The sequence below is a fragment of the Rutilus rutilus genome, assembly GCF_951802725.1.
Source record: "Rutilus rutilus genome assembly, chromosome: 18".
Lineage (NCBI taxonomy): Eukaryota > Metazoa > Chordata > Actinopteri > Cypriniformes > Leuciscidae > Rutilus > Rutilus rutilus.
The window spans coordinates 21462229-21485278 of record NC_140231.1 but is presented as its reverse complement, the minus strand read 5'-3'; the positions used below and the strand labels follow the sequence as shown (position 1 = coordinate 21485278).

The 23050-nt window shown below is 36.2% G+C and overlaps 3 protein-coding genes across 4 annotated transcripts in view; 2 read left to right on the top strand and 1 right to left on the bottom strand.

Moving 5' to 3' along the window:
- Positions 1-5287, bottom strand: part of nnt (nicotinamide nucleotide transhydrogenase) — a 39546-nt gene extending 34259 nt beyond the window's left edge. The window contains exons 1-2 of the mRNA XM_084387000.1: positions 5166-5287; positions 2907-3103 (exon numbers count right to left, since the gene is read on the bottom strand). Coding sequence (XP_084243126.1) covers positions 2907-3060 — 154 coding nt within the window. The 5' untranslated portion in view covers positions 3061-3103; positions 5166-5287. The remainder of the gene's footprint in view (positions 1-2906; positions 3104-5165) is intronic.
- Positions 5288-7263: 1976 nt separating this feature from the next.
- ccdc80l2 (coiled-coil domain containing 80 like 2) lies at positions 7264-10661 on the top strand. The gene is made up of 7 exons (XM_084388371.1): positions 7264-8606; positions 8690-8843; positions 9287-9420; positions 9499-9653; positions 9730-9833; positions 9938-10018; positions 10107-10661. Exons 1-7 carry the CDS (start codon positions 7446-7448, stop codon positions 10418-10420), a joined length of 2103 nt encoding a protein of 700 aa, XP_084244497.1. The 5' UTR covers positions 7264-7445; the 3' UTR covers positions 10421-10661.
- Positions 10662-11143: 482 nt separating this feature from the next.
- On the top strand, positions 11144-22773 carry fyb1b (FYN binding protein 1 b). Of its 2 annotated transcripts, XM_084386998.1 has the most exons (19): positions 11144-11267; positions 16665-17610; positions 18459-18582; positions 18692-18744; positions 19231-19244; positions 19331-19377; positions 19549-19651; positions 19766-19925; positions 20045-20171; positions 20406-20425; positions 20557-20626; positions 20747-20842; positions 21233-21273; positions 21362-21422; positions 21567-21666; positions 21776-21929; positions 22010-22043; positions 22138-22166; positions 22313-22773. In XM_084386998.1, exons 1-19 carry the CDS (start codon positions 11265-11267, stop codon positions 22333-22335), a joined length of 2205 nt encoding a protein of 734 aa, XP_084243124.1. In that variant the 5' UTR covers positions 11144-11264; the 3' UTR covers positions 22336-22773. The 2 variants fall into 2 exon arrangements, with proteins under 2 accessions (XP_084243124.1, XP_084243125.1); XM_084386999.1 differs by lacking the exon at positions 20747-20842.
- Positions 22774-23050: the final 277 nt, after the last annotated feature.

Below are 23050 nucleotides of genomic sequence, written 5' to 3'. Positions count from 1 at the left end.
GCAATTATGAAAAAATACTCTTTTTATTTAAAAAAAGTACAGTAATAATAATTATTATTATTATATTAATTTGTATACTAGAAAAACATTTACATTATAATATAAAGTAAATGTTTATATTATATAAAGTTATATAAAATAAAATTGCTTTTACTATTATTATAGTAGTATTCTAAATAAAAATTATAAAATAACAAATAAATAAAAATCTATATTGTTTTACATGAAAATCTATCATTTTATTTTATATTTAGAATACATTTAATAATAATAATAATACAATAATTATTAAATACATTTGATCTAACTTTATATACTTACAAAAAATAAGTTACATTGTATTATCATGTAAAATACTTATTTAAAAAAAAAAAATATATATATATATATATATATATATATATATATATATATATATATATATATATATATATATATATATATATATATATATATATAATACACAAACTAAACTACTGAAATATTAAATCTGAATTTTTTTTTCTTATTTTAAAAAAGTACAACAACTATAAATCATAGCCTACCAATATTGTGATCCTGTAAATTTTAAAATGTTCTCTTTTTTCAGCTACATAAAATTTGAGTAAAGCCTTACATTATAGTTTTAGAGAACCCAACACCACAGAAACAAAGTGAAGTGTGACCAACTGATCTCACCTTTCTCTCATAGCCAATATAATCTCTCAAGATCATTTCTAACCCGTCAGACTCTCCATTTTGAAGTCAATGAGAGGTCAAAGAGTAAAGCTGTACGATAAAGATAAGCACCATATACGGAAGCAGACTTACAACTGGTGAAGGAGTTCATAAAGAGTGGTAAAAAGAAAAACCTTTGAGATCTTTGTGTTAGACTAGAGGTCCATACAGTCTCCGTGTGACTTGTGGTTTTACAGCTACGTGCATTTTCGCAGTAAGGCGAAACCGTGTGACTTTGCAACAGCTCCAATTCTGCAGTCATATTTTCAAAAATAAAACGGAGAATTTCAAGCTGTAAAACAGAACATAGCCGGGTTTTGGCATGTGTAATAAAGTAAATCAAGTTGAATTTTTATGCACAGCTTCGTTTTATGACTTTTGGTCAGTAAAAGTTGTGCAAACAACATGTGGTCTAGACAGGCTGAATATGCATCAAGAAGTCATCCAAGTCATGTCGCTTGTGGAAAATTCCATCACAGGCATGATCTATAGATAACAACAACATAAGCTCAAGTGAATCACAGACTTGAGCTGCCTAGAGGTGGTTAAATTGGGCCACAGACAGCAAAGACAACTCAAAAAGTGTTTGGATACTTCAGCCATATGTATAATCTATGAATGGCACTGCAATAGATATCAAACAACAAACCAAGAGGCATTTATTATTGGTGTAAACAAAAACCTCTTTGGATAACTTAAGCCCAAAGTAATTTTTGTCATCAGGAAGGGTCGTCTGCGCATACTGTCCACATGAAGCCCAATTTGTGTCCGCGAGGACGGTACACGTACAACAGCGCATGTGCTAGTTACTTGAGCATTTGAAAACAAAGTCCACTAGATAGTGAGCATGTCCAAAGGAATATACTTTGAAAGTCTTGTGTGTGTGTGTGTGTGTGTGTGTGTGTGTGTGTGAGAGAGCGGAACGCAGAAAATAAAGTGTATCAGCGCCTTTAGAGCAGCTCTGCTTTCTAGCATATTCAAGGGCAATTCACTTTTCTTTTCTTTTTTTTGTTGTTGTTGAGAATAAGTGACTGTGACTGTTTTGTGACATGAGCATAATGCCAGTGCCAAATCTGACCAATCCGGATAATTATATATACTTTACACAGAACATAAAATTACACACTACCGCTCAAATGTTTGGGGACAGCAAGAAGAAAAAAAGAAAGAAAAAAAAAAACTTATTTAGGATGCATTAAACTGGCCAAAAGTGACAGTCAAGACATTTATAATGTAACAAAAGTTCTCAACATTGATAGTAAGAAATGTTTAAGCAGCAAATCAGAATGATTTCTGAAGGATCATGTGACACTGAAGACTTGAGTAATGGGTGCTGAAAACACATGAATAAATTACATTTTAAAATAGAAGTTATTTTAATTTGTAATATTTCACAATACTGTTCTTACTGTATTTTTAATCAAATAAATAATATAAGAGACTTTCAAAAGAACTTAATCATACCGACAGGACTATAAATAAAGAAAAGAATTTGCAAGTAGTTTTTAAATATTTTTTTTTAGCATTTCCAGATGTAAATGGAAACAAAGAGAATATCTGAGGCCCACAAACTTCTTATAACTACACTGACTGCTGGCATTCACCATAGACATGTGTTTCTTTTCCCAGCAGGCATTCTCCTGCACAAGCTGTGCCACAGTTCTGGTTCCTCAGCTGATACAGTGCCAGAAATAACCCGCCCCAGCTGTCATTTCCCCTTTAAAAAAAAAAAAGTCTTCCATTAATGGCAGGTCTCAAACACGCGCTGTATCCAGGCAGCCAGCACGCTACACAGGTCACCTACAGTACACTCATTCATTTCCTGGGACCTTCAACACAACTAATAGTGGCAGAACAAGCAGGGCGGAGAGACACAGTGACCTTGAGGGACACTGCATATTACATACATGGACTGCTACAGAAATATTAGGGCAAGAAGTTTGGGAATGTCTCAGTTGCTTTTGTCATACTTACAACTAAATCTGCTGAGGTAAAACAAATGATGTTTATATACAAGCATAAGTGAACCGCATTCAAAGTCTTTAAATCACCTCATTCATTCATTTATACTGAGGGAAAAATACCTCAACCAAACATGACCTCAGTCACCTCAAGTCGCCCGGTTACTAAAATTGAATGTCTGAAACAGAACTTGTTTTATAACAGTTGTAATATTCCAGTAACGTTACCTGGACTAGCGAGGCGAGAGAGGGCTTGATGGGTCCTAAAGAACCGCACACATGGTGTCTTCACCGACTGCACACTCTGAAGCTTAGCACAGGCCAGCCCGGAGAACAGGGGGCTGGAACAGCTGGTGGCTACCACACGCAGAAGACTCGCCATCGGAGACACAAGGAGGAGCTGTGCAGTTGGAACAACCCTCCTCCTACATGTGAGGGAGCGAGAGAGAGAGAGAGAGGAAAAGAAGTGAGCCAGATGACCTATCCCACAATGCTCCACTCTGCCCCACTAACTGTTGCTCAGCTGTTTACCCACCTCCAAGGTGACACACATACGCTCATGGTTAACACAAGTGAACTGAGCATATTGAGTCACTATGTCCTCACACAGTAAAGAAAACATCTTACAAACACAACAGAACACATTCAATTCTTTAAAAGAATTAAAGGGCTCAAAAATGAATAAAAATATATTCAATACTGTTCAAAAGTTTGGGGTCAGTCTTTTTTTGAAAGAAATTAACGCTCTTATTCAAGCAAGGATGCATTGATCTGGTCAAAAGTGACTAAACATTTGCTACAAATTATTTTTTTAAATCAATGCTGTTCTTTTAAACTTTCCAAACCTGGAATAAATGTTATCATGGTTTATGCACATTATTAACCAGCACAATGTTTTAGCAGCTAACTAGTATATCAGAATAATTTTCTAAGTAATTCAGCTTTGCCATCACAATAATACATTACGTTTTAAAATAGATAAAAATAGAAAAGTTATAAAAAAAATATATATATATATATATAAATATATATATATATATATATATATATATATATATATATATATATATATTGTTTTAATGTATTTTTGATCAAATACATGCAGCCTTTGTGAGAAAAGACCCTGAATTTTTGACCGGCAACATATAACCTACATGCATAAGCATACATAGATAAATATACATTAATTTTACACAATTTGTTTTTGCCACTATAACTCCAGTTTAATCCAGAGGGTAAAACAGTCTAGGGGACGCAGAAGCAAACACTGAAATGTGTAGTGAAGTGTGTTTGTTTAGGTAAGGACCATCTCCTCAGGTGATAAGGGTTTGTCTCAGAAGGCCAGTGCAGGTCATACAGTAGCAGCTTACAGACAGGCCTTATTATACGGTAGGTCTATGACACCATAAACACTATCTGCATATATTCTGATCCACAGTATACTAAATATACAAAAATAACAATAAAAGAAAACTTAAAAAAAAGAAAAAAAGTTTTTAGTTGCAATATAATTTTTAATAAAATTGATGAATGATGTAATACTGAACATTATAACTCTATCATTAATTTTCTAAATGTCATAATGGTGACGTACGTTTTGTTAGATACTGACATTGTGACCTCTCAGGTCGAAAAAGTCATCACAACTTTAAAGGGTTATCAGACATTTTATGCATTTAAAACAAGCTACTTTTCATGCTAGGTACATTTTAAGTTTGACAAAGACTTTATGATACATTTCTAATAGGTCTCTTAACAAAATAAATAAAGGATTTGTGGTATATTATACACAGACGTCTAAGTAGTTGTCTTTTTTTAATTATACATGCATCCCACACATAAAAGCAGTGCAGTGGTTATGCGTGTATGAAGGCGTGGGAAACAATTAAATCACAAACGAGTGCAGACAGACTATATTGGATTATCGTGAAAACTACAATCCAATTCCAGCCCCACGTCACCGGACCAGAGTAGTGACATAAGTCTCTATCAGATGTGGGGCAACACTTACTGACCCGTACACGTTAACTTTAATTTAGTAAAATTATAATAATCAACATATACGGTTGAGAAAACGAGTAAGATAGCGCCAAAAAAAAAAAAAAACCTTGATCGTCCTCGTGTCTAGAGTTTGTTATTGGACAGTGCAGAAGTCATTCATTCAAACAGGTTAATGACACATAAGGCACGCAGAACATTTTATATTTTCATTCATATCATGCGCCTCAAACACAACAGCCCTATTCACTAAAAACCCGTTATGCACCGCACTAATTCAAAAGCAAGAGTTTGCGGCTTTGGGATCGACAGAAGGCGGGCACAAGCGCTCATTTCCCCTTCTTTCCTTTCAGTAAAACACACTAGCTTGATAGCTAAGCAGAAAGCAATAACTACATGCTGTCGATTGCAAAAGGAGATCAAATCAATGCATGCCCTAATGCATTTCTTAGGATCAATTGATCGATAAAGAACAATTGAAATTCTCACCGAGAGGAGAAAGGGCATCAATGAGCGACCTTTGAATTGCGGGATGGAAAGCTTACAGCCGCCAGCAACCCGGAAGTACTCGCACTCGCGCTCACCTCTATCTTTTAGTGGCTTCATTCGACCGTCCATCAACATGTCATGTGCCGTGGGCGTTTGTTAACTAGATTGAACACAGACTAGTTTAAAATATTTAGGTATATTTTAGGCTTAAAAAAATATTTCGTAAAGAATATTAGCAAAAAACAAACAAACAAACGTGTCTTTCAATTCGATTTGTCACATCAAATCGTGTTGCTTTTGTATTATGGGAGATTAAAAAAAATGATAACCTTATGGGAGTTGTAAAATTGTATCATGGTAACCAAAGTTATTATTATTATTTTTTTTATTTTTTTTAAGTTTTACGCATTTCTATTAATAGTAAAATTCAATCAAATAAAAAAATAAAATAAATTGATTAAGGGTTGTTCAATTATTCAGTTAAAATATGTAAGGATTATTGCATTCAATTTGCTCCGGAGCAGGTTAGCCGTGTAGCGTAAGTAGCCTATATATATATTGAAATAAATTAATACTCTTTAATTACGGGTTGTATTTTTAATCGTAACATTGTTTAACCAAAGTCTTTACGCATATAGAGATTCACATGTCCAGCAGGGGGCGGACAAGGACAAGACTTCAACACTGTCCGAATGCAACTCACATTTCAAAGAATCTGAGAAATCTTGAGAAAGGTGCCCCAAATAACTAGGTTCTTGATTTTTGCTGCAATGTGCACAGTGCAATTACGATTATTCTGTTCAAAGCACATTCAGACCATATAAAACCCCCAAAATGTAAGAATGTTTGTCCTGATGAACTGTTTTAGCCTATGACCATTTCTTTGTTTCTTGGCCCCTTGAAAAAAAGTGCACCCCTGCTTTCAAGGCTTAAACTAGTCCCAGACTGTTTGAGCTGTTTTAACAGAAAGCAATTAACTTGCACTGATATATCTTAAAATATGTCAGTGTCATTGTTTTGTCTCAAGATGCACATAAAAAAAAAAAAACATTTTTTTCTAAGACACGTATATAAAAGCTACTTAAATGCCCTATTTTAACTAAGGCCTAATCCTGGCTTAATCTAAACCCTGTCTGTGAAACCAGGCCGCACAGAGTAATGGATTAGTGAGTGGAACTCAAGGTAGTTAAAGGAGCAATAAAAAAAAATTAAACACTTGGCTAATAGTAGAATATTGAAACAATTGAACAACACTGACATTTGTTAAACATTTAAATTTAAAAACAAAATCATGAATATAATTTAAAAAAATTTGAATATCCTTTCCTTCTGTTCCATGTGGTGCTTTTTTTTTTTTTTTTCTTGTCTCTCATATGTTTCTGTTCAACTAAATCCATTTGTGGAATGTCTATGTACAATGACTGTTAACCATTAACTCTTCTCCCAGATTGCTACAGACACTTCTCACAATTCTTCTCACACCAGGAAAAAAAGTTTTAGCTTTTCACTATATAACAAATTAAAATTAAAACACATGGAAATAATACTTCCCCACCTTATTTATAGATCTCTTGTGATGTACTGTACATATTAAAATATAAATTCATATGAAAAAAGTTAAGGTCGAACATGTTTAACATGTTTTATTTGAGTGTGGATCACATTTAATACCACCCGGTGTATTCATAAGAAACAAATTTCAAAGTGTGTCATGGAAAGTTATTTTGAGAACAAAACAATTATGTAGTTTCATGTCTAAAAATATCACTTGACATTTTAGTCTGATACAAACAGACTAGTTTGTGTTCGTGAGAAACACAGTGAGATTAGTGGAGTTCTGTTACTAATCATCATAGTTTTGATGTCTGTTTTACAGATGCATGGATTGCGAGTGTCCAGAGACAATGTTCTTCTTGTTTAAACTTCAATATTGACTTTCAGAACACATATTAAAATTGTCAAGACATAATCTGCAATAATAATTATTCTCCAAAAGAAACGGCTAAAGCAAATTGACAACTAAATCACATTAAAGTTGTAAAGGGGTTGGGTTTCATCCTGCCCTTTCATTCTTCTCCTACAAAAGCTCATCCTCCATGCAGACACAAAGTTATGAAGCACAAGAGGCTGCTCCGCATGCCTCAGAGCTCCACGTTGCTTTGAAGTTTAGAAATTCCAGGAGTTTCCTGTAACAAGGTCGAACTCTAATGTGAACCAGAAGCTGTTTTTCTCTCTCTGCCTCCTCACTCTGTTGGTTAGTGGAGAGTGTGAAGTCTCGATATGTCTCGTCTGTGGATCCTCCTGCTCCTGCTGGCACACTGGATCAACAGCCCGGTGCTTTCTGCAAAAGCAGGCAAGAAAAAACACCAAGGGAAGAATCTAAGTGACTCTGCAACTCCCAAGGAGGACGTTGGGTCAGATGGGGCTCGCGAAAGTCAGTCAGAGTCGGACTTCTTGGCTGATTTTTCCGGGAAACACCGCCTGTGGGTGATCACCGCGCCGTCGCATGGTGACAACTATCTGCGTATGATGGAGAAACAGATTCAGGAGTCTGAGGGACTAAACTGTCGCTTGGCAGAAAGAGACACGCTCGTTGTCACTATTATTCAGAATGCCATGATGGAAGGCAAAATCAAACGCACAACCTTGCACGGAGAAGCCACTGTGGAGGTCATGGACTCTGAAATGGTGAGCAAACTTCTCCATTACCTTGAGGTGGAGTACCATACATTCTCCATGTTGATTCTGAAGAAGAACATGAGGGTTAGTGAGAGATTTCCATACCCCGTTCGTGTTGAGGCCATCCTTGAGGTCATTGATCAGCTGCCTGTGCGAAAGTTGGAGAAGGTCGCCAGAAAGGGCTTACCAATTAAATGCAAGATCACAAAGAAGAGGTTAGTGATGAAAAAAACAGGTTCCAGCAAGCGTAGGACCTTCAGCCCACAGAGGCAAATGAACACCACGTCCATCCTTACACAGAAGATACGTCTAGACAAAAAGGCAACGTTGAGAAACAAAGTCCAAGATATTTTGAGAGGACGCTCGCGATTCGTCATCCGAAAAACGACGGGCAGCTCAGGCAATGGCAAACCATCAACTAAAGCAGGTTCAGAATCTGGAAATAAAGGAAATGAGAGGCTGAAGCACGACAACCAAAAGAAAACTCCTGGTAGAAACAGAGAGCCAATAACAGAAGTGAAAAAACATTCTGAAGCAGATCAAACGCAGACTAGCGCAAAATCTCATTTTGACACCCTCAATGAGGATTTCAATGGAGAACAAACTGTTGACCATTCAACCTCTAAAAAGAAAGGCAAAGGAAAGGATGGCAAGAAAAAGGGAAAAGGAGGGAGGAGGAAGTCACAACGAGAAGCAGATGATAAGGAAAAGGCAGCTCTTAAAGAATTCATGCAAAACCTCAAAGGGAGAAGAAGACTTCTTGTAAGTTTCATTTTCATCCATATTTGCAGCTCTCCATGGAGTGGTGTACCTGATTATGAGGTGGTTGTTTTTTTGCGGTACAGGTGATTTCATCCCCAAGTGATGTCTCAAGTCAGTATATCAAACAGAGAGATGATAATGAGCTACGTAGCTGTGAGTTTTCCCAAAGAAAGGTCTCAGTGCTGTCCATAATGGGTTCAGATCATACTCTAACGCTACACATCCAACACTACCAAGGTAATTCAAATTTGTAAACAATGACATTAGTAAACCACTTGTAAAATTGGTTATAAAGATAAAGATTATACAGATTTGTACAGAAGAATAATCAAACTACTTGTCGTATGTTTTTGATTCACTAAAAAGAACCAAGTCATTTGCTTCAGGAATCATGCTACACAGGTGGCGCTGTATGTTTTTCATTCACTTTAAACAATCGGTTTAAAAGAGTCATTTGCTCATGAATTGAACCGCACTTGTCGCACTGTATGTGTTTGATTCAATAAAAAGAACCGGCTCAAAAGAGTCATTTGTTTGTAAATCGAACTCTCTCTGTACTTGTTTGATTCACCAGATAAATCCAGCTTATAAGAGTCATTTATTTATTTGTGAATCGAGCTGATCGAGTTCTTTACATTATATTTAGAAATGTAAAATGCTCAATGTTCTTTTTGAAACAGACTCTGAGCCACCACAAGCATCCTTGCCAGAAAAGTTCAGAAACCCAGAGCTAATCAGCGAGATCCGCAGGGAATATGGGCTGGACTCCAAAAACTTCTCAATGGTGTTGACTGACTATGACCTGAGGCCGAACGTAAGTACGCTTGATTTTCTCCTAATTCACAGTGACTTTGAATGACTGCTGAATCAAAGGCATACTTGTGGTTTTTAGCTTAACAGGGTTTTCAGCAAGCCGACAGCTCCTTCCAATTTACTGGATTACATTGACAGCTTTCCTTCACGTCAATCTGAGAAGGTAGAAGAGCGAAAAGCTCCATCACGCTGCTCTAAAGACCAAACGAACAATCAGGAGAACTCGCTTCTGAGGTAAACACAATGAGTTTCACCCTGCATTGAACTGATTACAAATTTTTCTAATTATTCTGATTATCATAATTTTTAGGTTTATGTCCAAACGAAGACTTCTAATCATCTCAGCACCTACAGTAGATGACTACTCATTCCATCAGCAACTTCAGGCACTCAATGGACAGGAGTGTCCAATGGGTATGCATCGTGTTTTCTGAGCTCTTTCTAGTGTGGATATTTCTTTAAAAATGATTGATTCACTATATATTTGGCAAGCATTCAAACTTAATCCGCACGGACAGGTATCCGTCATTTTGCCTTGTTGAAGATCGTGGGTACTGGATCGACAGCTTCAGGAACAGTGGAGTTTTTTCCATTGAATGGTGAGATCATAAAACTCTTCCTTAAGTAATACATAAAGCTTTAATAAATATTATGAAATGAGGATGGAATATTGATCATGCCCTACAGGAAAAAGTCAACCTGAGAAAGAGACGCTCTCTCGGGATGTGGTGGAGAGTCTCAGAAATCAGTTAAAGATAAACAGGGACTACTTCAGCATGCTGGTGGTGGGTAAGGACGGAGACGTAAAGGCCTGGTTCCCGTCTCCAATGTGGTCTTTGGGAAGCATCTACGACCTTGTGGACTCGATGGAATTGCGTCAACAGGAACAGAAACTGCAGCAAACGCTTGGAATTCACTGTCCAGATGAGAATACTGGAACTTACCATGATTACAGAGACGAGACAGAGGACAGCTATTTGTACCACAGATCTGAGGACTAAAAGTCATCCAAACAAACATTGGACATGCATATAATGAACACGGCATGCATTTGTACATTTGTCATCCCCATATCATGTGATGCAAAAGTTATAATAAACAGATCTTGTATGAAATTCATACATTCACCTCACATGTTGTTGCTATGTCCTGTAAAATTTCATTTCCTGGCATCTAGTCCACATGCTACTAGCATAGCTCTTTTTTAAGCTTTTGATATTAAAGTCTATTTTTTCAAAGCTGAAGAAAATGTCCGAGTGTCTTTAATGTCTTTGTGAGTTACTATTCAAAAGTTTGAGGTTGGTAAGATTTTTTTTTTGCAAGAAGTTGCTCACCAAGCCTGCATTAGTTTACTGCATTAACAATACAGTAAAAAACATAAATATTGTGAAATATTACAATTTAAAATAACTGTTTTCTATTTTAACATATTTCAAAATGTAATGTTCATGTGATGGTGTCGTAATACACAAACATGTTAAAAAAAATGAATATTACTCTCTAAGACAAGTAAGACAGTAAAAATAAACACTAATCAAAAGGCTTCAGTGTTCTTATATGTGTTCTAATAGTATTCCATCATGCACAGCAGGGAAGCATATTCGAGTATAGAAAGAGCAATTGTTCAGTATGGGATAGGCAAATAGATTTGATGAGGAGAGCGATAGGGCTTCCTGTGATGACAGTGCAACGGGCTGCTAGTAGATAGGGGAAGTAGCCAGGAGTGGGCAGGCATTTACAGTCACAAATAAAGTGAAGCAAACAGAAACACGCTCATTAGTCTGGTCGAGAGCTACTAGTCCATGAGAAGATCTGGGAGAGGATCTTTTTTTTGGCTCGACCACCATGGTGAGTGTTCTTTCTGGTTTCATCCCTTAATTGTCATATTGTAATGGCCGGAATGTAGCTTTATGACAGTTTTTAGAAATTAGTACAGATAAACTGACTGTATGAAATCAGATTGTGAACTTGTGATGGTGCAGGCGTTTTTTTCTAGCACACTACGTTTATCTGACACTGTCTGTCTACTTATTAACTCGTTATGTTACTTTTGACGTAAAATATTTCTGTTGGTTTGTAAGAATTGCATGTAATTTCCATTATCATAGGGTTTGTGTGTTGGACATCAGTAAAAGATAAGACGCAATAAACTAAACTGCTATGAAATAAAATGTTGCTTTTGTTACAAAATTTCACAGCAACTTCTCATTTAAAAAAAGTTCATCATGGTTAGGGGATTGTATCATGTGTTTTTGTGTAAAAAAAAGATTGTGTAATGTTTGGCCAGTTTTTGCTTCACCAACACAACTTAGTTCCTCTTCGTCTAAACACACTTGAGTTTCTCTTGAATTCTTCTGCCATCTGGTTTTCTAGCTAGCTGTACCATGCCGTCAATTAACCGCTCTTTTAAACAAAACGTTTAAAATTTATATCTGGTTCTGCCCTTTGTGGTCACAGCAACCCATTCTGCTTCAGCTTAATAATACCACATTATCAATGTGAAACTACGGTAGGACACCTGTTTCAGATTGCATCACAGTCACATTGTGGGATCTCCCAAATTCCCTTCTCATGGCCATTAACCTTCTCCATAACCGTTTGAGAAATACACACGCAGACATCCATTGGTTCTTTGTTAACATGTGTTAATACACGCAAGGTCTCATATTCAAAACACACATTACACAAATCATCCATCCAAAGAACAGAACTATGGACTTTTTGTGAGGCTGCTTTGCATGTCGGGAGCCTTTAAAGGTACAGCTGTCGTTATAGTAACATCCATAATAAATAAAAATGTATTCCGTATTCTTTGTATATCTTTGAAGCTATTAGGACTAATTTTTTAAAGCATAAAAAACTGAATACTAGAATAGCATTAGAAGACATCTTCATGCTTATACATTTTAGGTTCTTTTTTCAGACTTACTGTAGCCGTTGTAACAAAATTATGATCCCAAAATTAGAATTCTGAATTCTGTCATCATTTGGGCTACTCACCCTCAAGTTGTTCCAAACATGTATGAATTTCTTTCTTCTGTTGAACACAAAAGAAGATATTTTGAAGAATGTCGGTAACCAAACAGTTGTGGGGGCACCATTGACTTCCATAGTATGGAAAAAATACTATGGAATTCAATGGTGTCCCACAACTGGTTACAAACATTCATCAAAATATCTTCTTTTATGCTCCACATAACAAAGAAATTCATATGTTTGGAACACCTTGAGGGTGAGTAAATGATGACAGAATTCATTTTTGGGTGAACTATCCATTTAATTTTGCTTCGCAATATATCACAATTCAAGATTGCCTCGAGGAAATGCTCTTTTTGTGTGATCTCATTGCAGTCGATAACAAACGAAACGATCAATCCATGTGGCATCTGCAAACAAACAACGTCTCAAGGTTTTTTGGTGCAAGTGTCCGTGAAGAGTAAATACAGGTGCAGTTCATCACATCAACTATCTACTTGTTCTACTAATGTTTACAACTAGAAAGTTAGCAGTCACATTATAATTTAAGCATGCAAAATTACACAGGGTCAGAAATGAACCAGAAATTAAACATTTTAGCCCTATCTGGTCCCCATATGCTGGTGTTTCTAACAAGCTCAACCAGCATATTAATCAGAAACACCATAACAATAACAATAAAAATTCTAAACAATTACACCACCCTGCAATGAACAGGCAACAGGATAAAAAGAATAGTAAAATTATAAAATAAAAAACATTATAAACAAAAAATAAAAACATTAAAAAAAGGATAAATAACATTTAAAAATGTACAATGTTAAAATATACAAACAAATCCACTTTCTCACAAAACTACAAACCCTGGAGCTTTCAAAGTTGAATTATTATTAGCTAAGTTGTCAACCTGTTACTATATGAATTTTCAGGTCAGAGTTCACTAAAACATGAACTTCCCACTGTCCCACTTTCTCATGCCAACGAAGCAAAGTCTAATGTCACCACACCTGTACATTTTGAACAGTTTATCTATTGTTTTACTCTTTAAAAATCAATAAATTTGTGTGTGCTAAGATAAAATTAGCAAAAATGTTAAAAATGTAAAATGCAAAAAACTGATAATTGGTTAAGTGTAAGCTACATTTTCAACCATAAATACGTTTTTTGAACATCATATTATATGTAATTTTACTGTAAAGTATGGTCAAATGTAAAGTTTTAGCAAGTTAAAACTATACTCGATAATTACTGTACAATTTACAGTGAAAACAGTCAAAGGACATTCCCAAGTCTCTTCATGGCATATCACACATGATTATTTTTCTTTAAATAGTTTTGGGTTTAATTTTTGTGATCAGTAATATACATATACGTTCTGTGTTACATTTTCTGTTATTTAGTTATAGGATTATTTACTTTACAATCATGTGTAGGGGTGCCGCTGAGGTTTCGGGTCCCACTGGCTAACTTTTTCGGATCATTATGATTGGAGCACTAATTTCTCCGCAATGGACCATGTTTTATGGACAGACAACTTATGATGAACTTTGATTATTTTTCTGCTGAAAAATATACAGGCATCCTGTAATAACAGAAACATCTTCTCTTTTTATTTTTACCGTAAATTAATCAAGATATTTTTCCATAAATACAAAGACGTGGCCTAAAATTTCCATTCAAAGTACTGTATGTGGTTTTTTAAAAATGTCTACATTGCAGTTGTTTGTCAAGAGCGTAGTGATATTGTAATTGGTTGGCCAATGTCAGTTCCTGTGTCTAACAGTTTCTCTTTTTCGCTCAGTGAGTCAAACAGCTCAGTGTGTACCTCTGGGTCAGGCCTGTCACATTAGAAACTTGTCCAAAGCTTATCAGCTCTTCCTTGTGAGAGGTCTGTCCTGATTCAAATGCTTGTTACCAAGGGTGCGTCACACTCATCGCCCAGAGTCTCTCATGTACGCCATTGTATCGCTAGACACGTTAAAACAAAAGGCTAGAGCATAACTTTTCTGTGAAAACACAGAGCTGTAGTCCACAGCTTTTTTTGATTTCCGGGTAAATCAGCTCGATTTCACATTGGGGATACATCACAGACAAATAAATGACGTTTTTTTTCCAGAAAGAGATTTGCATCCAATTGCGCAAGATTTGAATGGCAGGCAACTGATAAACTAGCATTAAAAGCTAATGCTATTTCATGGTTATTTTAGTTTTATTTTACTAAATTTTATACGTGAAAGTAGTGCATTTCACTGTGACCTTTGTGCACCTATCACAAATTAGACATATGCTGTTAGAAAAAAAAACTTTTCTATTCATTCTTTTGTATATAAGTGCTGTAGTAGTGATCGTAGTGACTTCCTGCTAGTTTGGTGTTAGTCCTGCTAGATAAATGCTCTCAGTTCCTGTGTGATCTCAGAAACTCTCAGGTTCAGTGTAGTTACTAACAGCTCTGATGGAAAAATCAACTGTGCTAAATTGTAGCGGAGACCCCAGATCAGAGGTAAAGATGTTTTTATAGACAATTTTAATTTGCATTGTGACTTAAACGTAAAACATCTCTGCTGTTTATGTGTTCTATACTTAATTTATTAGACAGACTGTTCAGGTGGTTCATTTAAGGTATTGAACATAAATTTGATAAATCTTTTATGGACAGTTCAATATAACAAAAATCAGCTGTTTTAGACTACAAGATAAGAAAAAAATACACTTGACATAACCCTAACCCTAATTCAAAAAATGTATATAGAATACACATTTAAGTCGGACAGACATTAAAAGTATGAGTTTTAGTATTTTATACTGCTTTTGTTTAGTTTGTAGTATTTCTTAATAGTATTATTCAAATTGCATGAATTTACTTAATTTACTTTAAATTATACAACAAAAGGTTGGCAAACCTAGGCATGCATGTCAATGAACAATATGAGCAAGATAAAAGGATAAAGAGTTATGATACATGTTTCTTTCACTTACTTTGATAGGTTTTTAAGAAATATTAAAGCCTGTGTGTCTGTATGCAAAATTAACTCTTAAAGGAGAACTCCGGTCAATTTTAACATTGAGCTAATTTTTTTGTACATTTGGAGTGCTGTCAGTACAGAGAACAACGACAAAAATCGGTGTTGCCTACACCGTGTTATCCTCTTTTTAAAATTTGCACCCTGTTGACTTCAATGGGGCAAGTTTTAAACCTGCTTTTAGCCTCTTAACATCCTTGATGTGTCATTACAAGTGCACAGGTCATGTGAGTGATTCCTTCGGAGTGAACGCGGGTGAATCTGACTGCAGTAGATGTGAAAGATATGAATAAAAATGATGTTTATTCAGCCAGCGCACATACCTGTATTTACATCCTGTTTTCGGTCGAAGTCCACAGTAGTCGACTGTCGAGTTCACGCGCGTGATCATAGGTACTAAACCTATGCGCGTGAACTCGACAATCGACTACTTTGGACTTCAAACGAAAACAGGATGTAAACACAGGTATGTGCGCTGGCTGAATAAACATAATTTTTTATATATTTCTTTCACATCTACTGCAGTCAGATTAACCCGCATTCACTCCGAAGGAATCACTCACATGACCTGTGCACTTGTAATGAAACATCAAGAATTGACCGGAGTTCTCCTTTAATGTATTCCTTTAAAGTAGTCGCGTAGTTTTAGAGACCTATGGGAAGGAAGGGATTACCGATATATCGGCCACCATATCGTTATCGGGCGATATATGATCATTTTTTATGTTATCATTATCGGCCCAATAAGTAAATTTGGTCGATATATTATAACCGATAAATAATGGATTATTTCCTTCAGCTGAGACACTTCAGATGTGTATACTGTTCACCATGATGCTTTTGAATTGCTTGAAATATTATTGGAATCCCTTCAAAAAAGGAAAATACAGTTACAGCAACATGTGCAGCACAAGTCTGTCATATAGGCTACATAAAATAATAATGAGAACATTATAATTGTGTGCTTGGGACATGGCTTTTAATGATGAGACTTTTGTTTTTGTAATCAGGCTCTCAAAAATTATATAAAAATTTGGATTTAGATTTATCGGCCAGTATATCGGTTATCGGTTTTCAAACATAAAGAATATCGGTATCGGTATCGGCCAATTTTTTTTTTTGATGCATACTAAATCACACACAGAAAAAAGCTTAAACAAACTGACAAGAGCACAAATACGGATATGTGTACACTCTGCCTAGGTTTGTCTCTGTTCCTTAACTTTTGACTTTCAATCTATGCTTGCAGGACAACAAGTCAGATGTGAAAGCTATCATGGCTCGTTTCCAAACAGGAGGTGCATCTACGGAGGGGGCTCCAGGTGTTCGTCCAAAACCACCTGTCCAGCCCACATTGTCTTCAGGCCCAGCGGTGACTGCTAAGAAGCCTATTCTCGAAACTAGCCTCTCCGGTGGAGCTACTACTACCTCAATTGCCCCCAAACAAAACTTTGTAAAGAGCACAGTCAACACAGCTAGAAGCGCTCCAGACATGCATGATCTTCCGAAGCCAAAAGCTTTCGGGACTAGGTTTGAAAACACACAAGAGAACAACAGAGTCAACTTTAAAATCCCCGTCAAACCTAAACCACCAGACTCGTGCCATGATTCTGAGACTTCAAAGGCCCCATTCCCAAAGGGACCACTACAGAAGCATCCTTCAAGCATTATGGCGAACGAATCAAAGGCGATAAGTCCAAAGCCACTGGCTACTACGGCAAAACCACCCTGGGTTAAAGAAATCCCAAAAGCTGAAGACAATAGCTCTAGCTCTAATCCCACCCTTCCAAAAATGCCATTAGCACCCAAACCGAAAAGCACCATGGCTATGTTGCGCCAGCAGCCGGAGGAAAGTAGCACTATGGAGCCTACAAGACCTTCCTCAGTATCTCATCAGAAACCGTCAAGTTTCCGTATTAAAAATAGCTTCAACAAACCAGAGGAAGTTGTTAAAGAGGGTGCTAAAGCACCAAGTGCTAATGAGTCAGTCTCAAAGCCCGTAACACCTCATAAACCCAACTTTCCAAGAAAACCAACCGGGCCTCCTGTACAAACAGTGAACAATGACCCTTCAGCCCCCAAGAAGAAACCTTTAACCAATAGCTATGCCCTGGGCAGCGCCCCTGCCAAACCCAACAGACCTCCCAATGTCAACCTTGAGAAGTTCAAGAAGGGCTCAGAGAATACAACAGACAGTGAGTAATGCCCACCTGGAACAAACTGCACATGCTTTTTGTACAGAAGAATCTGATGTAACAAAACAATAGGCAATATGCACTTCACCAGTAAAAGCCACAAAAACTTTGTATGCAAAGCAGCCACTGCTCATAAGCACCGTAGAGTAGACTTTGGGCCAAAGTGGTTTCCGTGGTTTTACTTGTGACTGCTCTGCTTTCCCCTGAGACGGTTAACAAGCATGCACAATAGAACGAACACCATAAAGTGATAAAAATGAGAAACTATGTAGATGCATATCTTAGTCAGTCATTTATGTCCAAATGAGGAACATCACATGACTATATCAAAATGTTAGATGCTGCTGATTCATGCACTTTGACAGAGTGCAACATGCTTGTCTTTGCTCTTTAATACACTATTACAGCACAGCATGTGAATTGGCATCAGAGGTGCCATCATGAAATGAACATACAGGTGCATCTTGTATCAGAGAGCAATAACAACATATTGGAAATTCAAGATTTCCTGCATGCGCTGAGCTAACTTCCTCGTTTGAGTTTCTCTTTTCACTTGAGAGCTGAAGTTAGTAAAAAAAAAAAAAAAGGGAAGCTAATTTAAAATGGGAACAAAGTTTTCAAGATCACTTTCATTTTTAACTTGTGATAATGGTGAGATCCTGTGTATGACTAGGTTTAGCTCTTGAGCGCCATATGAAAAGATCAGATTATTTTACTATGGTTAAAAACTTTGCTCTCTGTGAGGGTGATTACATGAGGGTGAGTAAATCATGACAGAATAGACATTTTGGGTAAACTGTTCATTTTAAAATATAAGAGCTGGTCATAAGGTTACCTATTTCTTGCAGGTCCTGGACCAAAGAATGTAGTTCCCCCTCCTCCACCCGCCTCTCACCCCAGTAGTCAAGTACCTCCACCACTGCCCTCTCAACCCTTACCTCCCAGCCTGCCCCCACGACCCTCAGGACCTTTGTGAGTACCACAGACATGCTATTCTCAGTACTGTGACTGAATTATTCAGGTAATGACTATTTCTTTAGTGTGATATGATGATAATTCACACCCTTATTTTTGTCTGCAGAATTCAAGATGAGAATTATGACGATGTGGAGAGCCTGAGAGAGTCATCTAGGGGTAAGATATATATATATATATATATATATATATATATATGTATATAAAGAGACATATTTTCATTAGAGGCTACTTTCATTTTTGAAAGTAGCCTCTTGTGCTCACAAAGGCTTTTGATCAAAAATACAGTGAAAACGGTCATCTCATTTATCCCTATATACATTTCTTATTATTATCAATGCTAAAACCGGTTATGATACTTAATATTTTTGTGGAACCCATGATACTTTTTTCAGGATTATTTGATAAACAGAAAGTTTTAAACAGCATTTGAAATATACATTTTTTGTAACATTATAAATGGCTTTACTGTCACTTTTGATAAATTTAATGCATCCTTGCTGAATAAAAGTGTTTATATATATCTTAAAAACTACATATAGGTTTTAATATATAAATGACATAAATATAAATACTTACAATACTATATAATTAATGGTACAATACAATATCTTTACAATATCTTTTCACATTTTATCACTACAGGCCAGAAAATGGAGGTAAGAATCTTAGCGAAGGCATACAAATACCTGTACGGTACACTAAAAGTTTGTTTGTGCAGTGTCTCATGTCTTACCTTTTATAGGGAAGTGGAAGTGATGGTGAGATATATGAGGATCTCGATGACAGTCGGTAAGATGTTTTAAGCTCTATTGCTGCCACTGTCTGTGATACACAGCGGTTACCTTAGCCACCTGGAACAGAATGAAACTGTAATACCAACTGTTTTGCTGCTTTGCCATGTTCTGTAGTGTTTACTTGTGTTTTTGGCTAATAAATGGTGTATGGTCTGTTATATCACAGGTCTGCTGCAGAGGCATGTCAGCCTCAAAAGAAGCAAGACAAAGAACCTAAAAATCAGAAAGACCGTGAGAAAAAGGAGAAAGAAGCTATTAAGAAGTTTAAAGTAAGATGGGATTTTTATTTTAAAGCATATATTTAGAATTTAATACCAACCAGTTATTGAGATTTACTTTACTGGATCATGAGGATTTTTTTTTCTGATTTGTTCTTTCCACAGATAACACCACCCCTGCAGGTTATCCATCAGGTAAAAGCTAAAGCTGACTGCAAGGGTGGGAAACATGACCTCTCTATAAAGAAGGGCGAGTCAATTGATATTATTCGAATCACTGACAACCCAGAGGGTAAATGGCTGGGCCGGAGTGAAGATGGATCATGTAAGAGTTCACACTATAAAAAGTTTGACAATATGAACTGGTCATTGATCACCCCACATGAGTACTTTGACAAAACATCACTGAGAAAAGACATATGTAGTTATTTCTCTATATTTCAGTCGGCTACGTTAAAACGGAAATGGTTGAGATCGACTTCAGCGTCTTGAAGAATCAAAGCCTGTCTTTTCCTCATAACTTGGAAAATGAGGAGGTGTACGATGACGTGGAATCTATGGACGATCAAGGGTAAGAATCTGTAACACTTAAAAACAAAAGTTCATTCTGCAGAATTCCACCGATTTTCCCTAATAATTAATAATAGGAAGATGTGAAAAAGCAGATTTGATCTGCACCTGGACATTTACTTGACGTCACATTAAACACTTCTCTAGTATCTAGTCCAGAAACAGTCAAGAAACTTGCACAGCAAATACTGCTGTTCTCATTTATGTGAGAATTTATATTTCTTTCATATTTCAGGAAAATGAATGGGCAGCGGGGTAAGTTTTAATATAACCAATCTTTTCTCTGACTAATTGACTGTAAGGTCTAAGTTTAAAACTTGTATTAACTGTAATAATTTAAGTTTGAGGGGTGATACTTAAAGAAGTCTGCCCTCTGCTGTTTATAGTTGTTTTACCTCCACCGCCAGATGATGATGTGTATGATGATATACCTGATTCCAATCCTAATCCAATCAGGTAAGGGCAAAATATACATATATATATATTTATAATGTAATGTAATATAATATAAGATTTCCATACTTTGTTTATAAGTGTGTGCCTGTATTCCCACACTGCATTCCTCTGAAACCATAGCAGTGGAGATTCCAGGCCACTCTTTAAATCGCGCCACTTCTTGGACATGCTCAAAAGTTCGGTTGACCGGAGAAAAAGCCAAGTCCACAATAATGAGTAATTTTTACATTAGTAAGCTGGAATCAGTCAATGTTACTTTTCTACATTTTAAATCCTTACCAATCACAATTGCAAATGCAATTGCATCTATTTGCTCTTACAAAGCAAACTGAATAATTGTTCCTTTCACAATCAATCCAATCTGTGCAAAAACGGCAAATGGCACCTTCAAGTTCATGTCTTCTGAGCCTCCTGTTATTTATGCTTTTCTAATCTTTTCTAACCATAACATTTCTGGATATGGATGATTCACTAATGTTCTACTCCCAAGACTTCAACCTCCCTTGATTTTGCTTTATCTACAGAAAACAATATAAACTCCAATTTAAGTCTGTTAATTGGCTTCTGCCCATAAAATTATCAAATAGTTATATACTTTTTTTTCAGCATTCCTCCACCTCCACAGTTTACACCTGAAGGAAATAAAGGTAAAAATAATTTTAGTCCTATATAACGCTTTCAAAGTAACTGTGAAACCAACTCTATGTTTCGTCTTCAAATGTCTTTACATCACAGACATTTGCCAAGACATATACGATGATGTTGATTCATTCCCTCCCGCTCCATCACCTTGCAGGTAAACAGATGTTACCTTAACTGCTTTGCTATTAATGTTGTCAAATAATATGATGCCATACACAGAATTAAACTCTTAAAACATACTATATATTATATATATTAGCATATTTAAATTTGTCTTGATGATAATGATATTTTGCAGCCTTCCTCAAATGAAATCTAAGGCGACCAAAGTTCATGAGGACCCCAAAAAACAAAAGAAGTTTGAGAAAGAAGAAAAGGAATTCAGAAAGAAGTTTAAGGTGCGTATGAGATAACTTTGGGCATACTGTATGACACAAAGCTAAGTTCACATAAGAGTGCTTTCTTCATTGAATTAATAAGCAAACAATTTGGTATTTACTTTACCAGTACGATGGTGAGATTCAGGTACTTCATCAAGCAACAATTGCCACCAGCAAGAAGGGCAGTGGGAAAGAGCTGGCTGTACAGGCTGGGGAGACTGTGGACGTCATCAGCAAATCTGACCCTGACAAATTCATCTGTAGGAACAAGGAGGGCAAATGTAAGTGACATTAATTGTGACTCCAGATGAGATTAATCTATAAGATAAGCAATGGTAATAATGATGAAATTGACTTTCAGTTGGATATGTCTCAGCGAGCAACATCCAACCAGAGTAAGTTACATTTTTGTCAAAGTTTTTTTTTTTGCAAAAGTTTTATCAATGTGTGAACATGCAAAAACTAAAATTTTACATTTTGTTTACATAGTGAAGAGGTCTATGATGATATTGGAGATGGTACGTAGCAAATACATGCATCTCTGAACATTAGCCTACATGAAAATATTAAAATGCAGTTATTCTACTGCAAATGTAATGTCATTTTAGATAAGAATTTAGACACTATCAATTAAAGAGATCAATTCATTCACATGTCTTTACAGACTGTATCTATGACAACGACTGAAGATCTCACACCATCATCATCTCATCTTCTGGTTCAGCTCATTATTTCTGGCCATATTGTCTTCTTGGTTGTTGATGTTAAGTGTATTTATTATATGGACACAATCATTTGGAGTTCACTACTTCTGTTGGAATAAACAGTCTAGTACCATTATAAAATCATAGTTACCTTGACTCAGTGAAAACGGCTTCTTGTCCAGATTGGCCACCAAAAATAGAGTTCTCCAGAGACTTTCACTTTCTTTTTCCTGTCATGAGTTCTAAGACACATTAATAATTCATCGCTGTAATCATGTTGCTGAGTGAAAGGCAGTATTTTGTAACTGGTCTTAATTTTCTCATTTACTTGTGCTTTTTTGTACATATTACACAGCAAAAGACTGAACTGTTTTCATAACATGCTAATAAATGTATACATTTGCTTCACTTTTAAATTCAACATGCTAATTGCATTGATTTATTTAATAGGCCTACAACTGTTCACATGATTTATGTAGAACAGAAAAACGTGAGCAAAACTCTGCAGGACAGTGGCCTCCAAGACCCAGTTGCCCAGCCCTGGCCGACATTCATACCTTCGCATTGTTTGGTTCACTGTGTTAATGTTTTACACACTTTAAGGGATTGTCCAGGTGGCATCAGATAGTCAGGTGAATGTCTGTCAAACAAAAGGTAGCCTAACGTTAACTTATAGATGTTCAGTCAGGGAGGTCCGT